The 8,802-nt window shown below is 40.2% G+C and overlaps 2 protein-coding genes across 3 annotated transcripts in view; both read right to left on the bottom strand.

Moving 5' to 3' along the window:
• st3gal4 (ST3 beta-galactoside alpha-2,3-sialyltransferase 4) overlaps positions 1–3,407 on the bottom strand; it is a 43,230-nt gene extending 39,823 nt beyond the window's left edge. Inside the window, exon 1 of the mRNA XM_032510275.1 lies at positions 2,846–3,407. The gene's annotated coding sequence lies outside the window, so the exon portion shown is untranslated. The remainder of the gene's footprint in view (positions 1–2,845) is intronic.
• Positions 3,408–4,867: 1,460 nt separating this feature from the next.
• Positions 4,868–8,126, bottom strand: tirap (toll-interleukin 1 receptor (TIR) domain containing adaptor protein). 2 transcript variants are annotated; one of them, XM_032510277.1, is made up of 4 exons: positions 7,808–8,125; positions 7,039–7,662; positions 6,667–6,827; positions 4,868–6,636 (listed from the first exon to the last, which is right to left on the bottom strand). In XM_032510277.1, the coding sequence occupies exons 1-4, from the start codon at positions 7,812–7,814 to the stop codon at positions 6,634–6,636; spliced, it is 795 nt and encodes a 264-aa protein (XP_032366168.1). In that variant the 5' UTR covers positions 7,815–8,125; the 3' UTR covers positions 4,868–6,633. The 2 variants fall into 2 exon arrangements, with proteins under 2 accessions (XP_032366168.1, XP_032366167.1); XM_032510276.1 differs by having other exon boundaries at positions 4,868–6,827; positions 7,808–8,126.
• Between the last annotated feature and the right edge of the window lie 676 nt (positions 8,127–8,802).

Raw genomic sequence — 8,802 nt, 5'->3', positions numbered from 1 at the left:
CAGCAGTGCTCGGGTTGCTCATGCGGCCCCCGGTAAAAATTAATTGCCCACCCCTGGTGTAAAGCCACTAAATAAACTGCATTCATGAGTATGTACTGTAGTGTAAAAACACATTTGGGTTTTGCAACAATAAGCAACACACATAACTGATGCATGAAAAACAATGAATATGTGTGTGGCCGGGTTGGTTCTAGAGCAGGCACACATGTACTTCCCCCTCTCTCCCCTTTCTCACCTAGCTGTCCTGTCAAAAAATGAAAGGCTGAAAAGCCCAAAAAAGAATCCTTAAAAAACAGAAAAAAACAATGTATATGTATTGATGACTCTGTTGCTATGTTATTCATGCAGCAATGCCAATGCTCAGTCTTTATGTATTAGCATTGGTCAAATTTTATAATATTTCCCAGTGTACCCTTGCCTGATTATTAGAATGTGAAGCAGCGGCGGCTTGTTAATAAAGGTATACTTAAACATAAAAATGATATAAAAATAAAATAAAATAGTTTACTCATACGATGTGCCAGCTGGTAGTAAGAGACTCAGCATTTAATAAAACTTGCTTTAATCGATTGTTTCATGCGGTTTTATGGGCAGGGACACTGTACAAATGGAAGTCTATGTAAGTCCTTTAACTTTCAGCAATAATGTGACCTGAAGCTGGTCTCTAATTAGTTTCTTAAAGATTCTCCTCTGGGCGCAGCTCGCGTCCCTGGTGAATCAGAACTGGATCCATGTTATTTTATCAAATCCGATCGCACAGGCGAGACCATCTCTTCGCCAAGATCTTGCAGGTTGACAATCACACAAATCACTTTCGCAGAGATAATGGCAGCAGTAAAACCAAATTACTTCACAGATTATTATTTTTTTTTTAAACGTTCACAAGACCCACAAGAGAATAAAGGATCTCGGTCCGGACCAGCCCAATTCACAAATCCAACAGCGGGCCAGTGACCGAGGATGAAGCTACACTCGTGGCTTCACCATGGGCTTCACCCGCTCTTGTTATGCGAAACTGAGTTGGCTGGATGGATGTGATGTTAATGTCTTTTTTTGCTATCCCTGTCTTTTATTTCAAAGTGAATTCCGGTCAATTTCAACACATAGCTCTGTTGTTTCTAAATTTAGAGTGCAGTCAGTAGAGAGAAAAATGAAAACAATCGGTGCTGCCTACACCTAATGCTTTAGTTGTGTTGTTCAAGTATGAGATCACGAATGACAGACTATGAACACGTCAATTCCTGATGATTCATGGGATATTAAGGAATGCAGTAATACATAAATCGTTAATTACATAATGCATAATACATACATCAATTAATTCATGCATGAATGCATGATAATTCATGTACCCTTACTGCAAAGTGTTACCAGTGTTATTCTAACCAACAGCACACACACACACACACACACACACAAACAAATGTATTCTCATTTGATAGAGCCGATAGCTTCCCTATTGAAAACTTTCATTCCATATATTTGTTAGAGCAGTGAATTTGCTCAAGAAATAATTTGTTGGCTGAAGCCTACTGTGAAATTGCGCACAGATATCAGCAAAATTAGCCCTTGTGACGAGTGGCACCTTCACAGTGGGAATGGTCATGCGGTTCCTCACGTCTTTACTAGTCTTTCAACCTGGGTTTAGTTAATAATCGGGCTATAGTAAGACCTGGTCACCCTAGTCATGAAAGTAGCCACAGCCATCTTGATAATAGCATGAAGTAAGCATTGCTGAACAACTACATAAAGACTACAGAAATGGCGATAACAATTTGCACAACAAAGAGGTGACAAAAGATTGACACATACTGTCCACAATAATAGACTGAAATGGTGTGGAGCCTTTAAGTTGGCTTTGCCTTGCCCTGATGAGAGTGAGAGCTCAGATAACCCACGGGTTGTTGGATTTTGTTGCCTCTCTTGATGGAGCTTTGAAAGAGCACCTTGACAACGCCACTGTATTTAAGGGAATGTCAAAAACTACACAGAACAAGCTTCTGGATTGTTTGTTCTGATACAAGAGAAAAAATAATCAACAGTCCAGAGTCCAGACAAGTAAAGTGAAGACAGAGCTCAGTCAACAAGGAAGAGTTCAAAGCCTGTTGTGGTGCTGTGGAGCTATTCCATCTGTTTATGGAAAATAATCTTGAAGAAGTCTTATCAAAACTGTCACTCTCATGAAAGTTGTCATAACCACACCCATGACCGCGGCTAAAGCTGGACAGGCTGAAAGCAATGGCCATGGAAAAGAGACTTGTTACTGAGATGACTGACTTCAATCAGAGACTCATTGAGAAATTTGCTGGATAGAAGGAAGTGGTTTTCATGCTTTTTAGTGGTGGGTGGGCCACTCTTCTTATGTTTGTAACTTGAAACTTGTATCATATTGTCTTGCTCTTCTTAAATACATAGTTGTTTAAATAAAGTAGTGCTGGTTGTTTTGCCCAGTTTCAAAGTACTGCTTTGTATTTATTTTACCCCCCTCACCAAAAAAAAGCGCCCCCCAAAAAATAATTCTCAACCAGATCACATGACATAACAACTCTCGGTGGTTGAATACAGTCAAGAGTACATGTCATTATCCTTTACAGACATGATGCAGCCTAGTCTCTTCCAGCCCAGTCCAAGTCTATGTATCCATCCAGTCGATCACAAGGAAAACAACTAAATACACTAATCCAAATGTACAAATAAAGGGCTGGGCCAGCCAAATTCAATTTTCTATGTTGTGATCCAATGAGGCCAGTTGTAGCAGATCTGTGGTGCCCCATTCCTCCATACAGACATGTCGAAAACTCCCAACACAGGCTGCTCTAGGTTAGCTCGAAAGGGTGTTACTTACCAGCTGCGCTGCCCGACAGATGAGCTCAGCTCCGTGGAACAAGCCTGTTAAACTGTACAATGATGTTGCAAGCAAGTTCGCGTTGCTCTTGGTGACACACACTGCTTGCGAAAACACGAAATATGCGTCTGCCTGCAACGCACACACCCGTGTAAAAGCAGTGATGTGATGTGAGCATCAAAGTTCATCCCTCGAAACAATGTAGCGGAAACAAGAAGCGTACACACTAATCACAGGGTCGTTTCTAGTTGGTCTGAGTGGCCTGAAGTCTATAGGTACGTATAGCGGTTCACTGGAACGCTTTCTCTCCGTTACAGCGCGTTCCCTTTTCACCCAACGCAGGGACGCATGCGCATGTGGGTACGCGCACTGGAGAGGAAGGATCCAAATGCCATGCCTGTAAAAATGTACAAGCCGAAACGTGGCGGTGCTGGCGTTGAATTTGAAGTTCACAGGTTGTCGAATCGTTCCACGTGATCTCCAGTTTATTGTGATTATATGCCCCATGCTTCCTCAATCCGCCTCAAACTGGACATGTATCCAAAATGAACAACATCTGGAAATACTTTGCTGTTGGCTGTGAGATTCTTCTTTTAAACCTCTGAATTTAAAATATAACAGCGAAACCCTGGGACGAGCAGTGGTGGAGGAAGTACTCTGCTCTGTTAGTAAATGTACATAATAGCAAGTCTACTCATTATGCAGAATGGCTCCTATCAGAATAATAGCCTATACAGTATGTTGTTGGATTGTTATTTGTAGTAGCAATGAATGGTTAATGTGTCAACATCATTTACATGTTGCAGTTTATAAACTACTTGATACAACCTACAGTTGTGTCTTAATAAAAACTCAAACAAATGTAAAATTATAATAGATATAAAGCTTTTATTTCACTTTAAGTCAGGCCTGTTTTTAGAAACCTCTAAATATCAACTAGAAATTGAGTTTGATGCATCATTTAACCAAGTTTGTATAGGCTCCATCTTTGTTTACATTAGGAAGGGAGACGTTTCATGTAGCACAATGATTCCTGAGCCTCTGCAAGCCCCAAGTCATGCCAAAGAACCTACATTTGGAACTGGTTGAAGTGTGGTTGTACTTTTTGTGTTTAGAATGCACCTTCAGCATTACGAAGGCATTATAGATGCAGAGCCTTTTGCTCCACACATCGGAGGATGCTTTGTGATGTGGGAAATATGCGTCACTTTTGTAATATCACTAATGATTAATCCAGGCATATCCAGACATATCCAAATACCATGGCTGTGTTCATGTAGGCTGCCTGTGGGGCTGAAACTGAAGTGCACAGGTTAATGAACTTTTACATGTCATTGATCTTCTGGTGGTTATGAGGATTTGCCATATTTTTTATTAGATTGTGAATAAACACTTCTGTCTGCTGGCAACACAAGTTCAAAACATCTTGAGCTTTTTTCTGTCTCCCTTCCTCTTTTATTTCCTCTCTTTTTTTTAGAGTGAAACAAGATACGATCACAAGGAAGGATTGTGAAAAAGGTGCACTGGGCCTTCTTTGGTGTGTGTATGTGTACTTTTCTGTATGTTGTCATCTGGACCAATGTTTTGCACTTTTATTTGGCTCTTTAAATAAAAATTAAAAATAAAAAGATCACATAAAAAAAGAATTTGTTTTTTTCTTTATTTATTTATTTATAACAGGAAAGGATTAAAAGTAACAGTTTAAAACAGGCCTGACTCAGTTTAAAAACTGGTTTCCAGCAGCTGTTCTGCAGGAACTGGACATAACCCCTTGTACAGGACATTAGCATGGGCTAGAGTGGGCTAGACAAATACAGACAGCTGAAAACAACAACACAGACAGTTCAAACAAGACATTAATGTAAATGGACTTTATTTATATAGCGCTTTTCTAGTCTAAACAACTACTCAAAGCATTTTTATATAGTACAGGAACCATTCATCATCATTTCACCACCTGCTCATCAGATAAACTTTCACACACATTTACACTCTGATGACAGGGGAAAAAGGGAACCTTTGACATGGGACTGAAGGGCAAACCACCAACCTTCTGTATGGCAGGCCACTCTACCACTACCAGCCCATGAACAACACACAACAATAGAAACCTTCACTGTCAGTTTGTCATGGGTGGGTCTATATATTAGATAGAAACTGTCACTGTCAGTTACTTAATGGTGGGTCTATTTACTAGCTAGAAACTGTCACTGTCAGTTAGACAATGGTGGGTCTAGTTACTAGATCGTTTGTCATGGGTGGGTCCATTTATTCTCGCTCTCTATTTCACACACATACAAGTACAAGACACTTTGTGTAACTAAAGTTCTTGTTTGGGACTCCACCCGAACAACAACTTTTAGTTTTCTGTTAGGTATGATTAGCCCTAAATGAAGCACAGTGTAAATTCTTTCAGGAAGACTTCTAAACTTAATCACTTATCTCTCTCTTCTAAACTGAACAGCTTTTAGAAGCGTAACCAATCAGAGCTGGCTATGAATTTCACAAGCCAATCACAACATGACATCCCTTTTTTAAACCTGTCTCTCTCTGCTGCTCAGTTGTCATTTCAAGCAAGGAGCACAACCCTCCTCCTCCCCTTGTTCCTCCGATCTTTGATCTTCACCATGCACAGCTCCTGGGTCTTCCTCCGGCAGGCCACTGCCATCGGCTCCTCGGTTTGGTCTTCGGGCTCCTCACACCACCATTAGTGTCTAGACTCCATCGCGGGATTATGTTTTGGCTTTCTACCCCTTTAAAAAATACGATGGAGTCTAAACTCCAAAGACTGTACATTTCATATTATGCATATGAACAATACATCTTTCCATATCTGCAACAAAGTCTCTCCTGATTGAAATGTCCTTGGCAGCACCTTCCATTGTTAATCGAATATATATAGCCCACTAAAAAAACAATTCTTCAACATGTTGAGACTGTGTTCCAAAAGCTGAGCTAAAAACATTCAGAAATATATTGTGACTGAAATAGGAATACCAGCAGAGCAGTGCCATCCTTGTGAGCTCTTGCTATGTGTTTAAGAGAGAGTTCATAGACAGTATAAGTAAAACATTAAGCTGTGACTTTTCTCACAATGAATCACACTTCCTCTGTTATTACTTAAGTCCCAGTTCACCGAAAAAGTTATGCCACTGTCAATTTGTCATGGGTGGGTCTGTTTACTCTTGCTCTCTATTTCACATACATACATGTGTAAGACACGTCGAGTGTTATCATTGCTGTCGATGGTAAAAGCTGAACATTATACAAGAGAGCTCAAACATCTGTAACATGGATCTCCTCACAAGCACTCCTGATTGGATAAAAGAGGAAAATGCACCACCAAGTGGTAAACACTATGTATAACACTGTTATCATCATTCATCCACAATAAAGTAATCTCTCAGTTTTACTCTGTTTAAAGGAGAATCACGTTCATCACGATCACTTACGGCATTTGAGTGCCCTATATTGTAAACGTTAACTATGGGCTGCAATTGAAGTGGACTATGTGTAACAAGCTCAGACTATAACCACACATTTTTATGATATGTGCTCATTGTTTACTTAGGCCAGAACACACTGTAGGCTACTTCTCTAGATCTGATACAGGAAATATGCAACACTGCTGCTTGAAATAAACTGTTTCCTGTTCATCACACACGCTTGGAGCCAGTTTAGATCCCAGTCCCTACATGATGTGATAAAAGGGTCACTTAAGTTGAGAGAGTCTGTTCAATAGAAGCAGTTTTCAATTCAGAGCCACTGCCCTCTATCTCCATCTTTGATCACTGTTGATGATTACAGGAAAAGACACTGACGCTTTCATCTGTCTTTGCTATTTCTTCCAGAGGTATTGAAGCCTCGGCGGGTAAACACTTTGTCATCAGCTTGTCTTTTTTTGGGCTGCCTTCTCCAAATAGTCCGTTACTGTCCATGCTGCAATCAAATGTCTTCTCATTTTTAACCAGGTCTTTCAGGTCTGGAGAAAACAACAAGAGAAGAATATTAGGAAAAACTTGCTCTCCAAAAAGTGTAAGGTAATTTGCAGATGGGCGTCTTTTTTGCAGCTTACAGGAACCACAATAATAACTTGACATATTAAGGAGAGAAAAAGGCAATTTGCTGAAAACAGAATTAGAAAATAATGCTTATAACCTTGCCCAAAGAACATAATCTTTTCCATTACTTACACTTGAGAACAGTGTTGTTGACGAGAGCATAACCTCGGTCGGGGTTTCTGCTCAGGTTAATATAGAAGTAGAACCTCAGTTCCTGAGGATACTGAGAGTGGGACAGGTTCTGAACCAGGGGAATAATGCGATTGGACATAGGTCCCTCTGCCAGAGCTTGGTGCATCATATACTTGCACCAATCCTCCTGCAGGAAGTGAGGCGTGATAAGCAGAGCCCTTAAGTGGCTGTTTTGCACAGCCTGGCATAACTCTGTGGACATTGCACCTCCAGGACAGGTGTCTCTATGCCATAGAAAGCACCTTAGATTACAAGGCGAAGCCTCCAGGAAAGACACTAAGCGTACAGCCTCCTCAATGTCCCTGTCCACAGAGCTGTGGCACACAAACACGTCATACTTTCGGCTCCATCTGAGCAGCGAGCTCAGAGCTGACTGTGGCTGTTGTGGTTTTGAAGGGGATGTCCCCAGTGATGATGATGATGAAGATGACAAAGAAGAGCATGACCATGCTGATGAAGTTGTTATGCTGCCGACAAAAGACACTGACTTTTTTGTCACTTTTTCTTCTTGTTCACGTTGCGCTGATACAGATGCTCTTGATTTCAAGAGTTTCTGGATCCAGCCTGTAATGAGAAAGACAAACTATTTCTGACTTGATCACACATGTTGATAATGATGAATCCTTCCTAGTCCACTTATAAAATACAACAATGGTGTTCAAACAGATAAAGATAGGGTATACATCAGAAATGAAAAGACTTAACTCACCAAGCATGTCATCATCATGTTTGTCCAACGCCTCGTCAAAATCCTTCCGGAAAAAAAACGTTCTGTTAAATCTGTTAAAACGGATCTTTTCTGCCCCATACACACAGTACCTGGTAGCTGAACAAATAACTGTAGCAACAGAATGTAACAAAGACTAAGCAAAAACTTTAATGACTGTAAATGACATCCCCAGAAAAAAAAAAACGGAAGTTGGTAACTGCTGAAAGAGATGCCTCATGTTCAGTCAAGTTTCAAATGCAAAATGTCATGTTATACTTCACCGAGCAGGTGGTTAACCCTTTGTTAGAACCATGCTTATGGACAAAAAAAAAATTTGACAGGTTGATTTTTAACATTTCATAGGCTACTTCCCCAGTGTATTTTATGAGACTACTTTCTGATCTAAATGTTTTTTTTTTCATTAGGAAGAATATGAGGAAGGACAACATGAACCGTTGTAACGCACACTTACAAACCCAACCAAACATTGATATGCTAATGTCACATCACCAAGCCCATAAATAAGACTGTTACAATTTATTGTGTGATTTACACACAATGTAGGCTACACATTTCATGCAATGTGTGTCATATATGACTTTTGTTTCTTTTCTCTTTTGTTTAAGATTATTTTTGGGGCATTTTTAGGCTTTTTATTTAACAGGACATGTGAAGACACAAAAGGGGAGAGAGTTGGGAAATGAGACGCAGCAAAGGGTCGCAGGTTGGAATTGAACCCTGGCCCGCTTTTTTGTTTTGTTTGGTTTTACCAGGTTATTCATTTCAATTGTGCAGATAAGTTTACACACATAACTTATGAGACATTTGAAAGTATAAAACAATCAAGATTCATCAAATGATGCAGCAGTGGTGGGGCTGATCTTCCACGGCGACAAGACTGCCTAGGGAGGAGGTGAACGGTTATTGTTGACTACAGGAAAAGGACAACACACTTTACACACACACACACAAACACACACACACACACACACACA

Source organism: Etheostoma spectabile, chromosome 3 (genome assembly GCF_008692095.1).
Source record: "Etheostoma spectabile isolate EspeVRDwgs_2016 chromosome 3, UIUC_Espe_1.0, whole genome shotgun sequence".
In the NCBI taxonomy this organism is placed as follows: Eukaryota; Metazoa; Chordata; class Actinopteri; order Perciformes; family Percidae; genus Etheostoma; species Etheostoma spectabile.
Note: the sequence above shows the minus strand (reverse complement) of the source record. Positions and strands in the feature narration are given on the sequence as shown.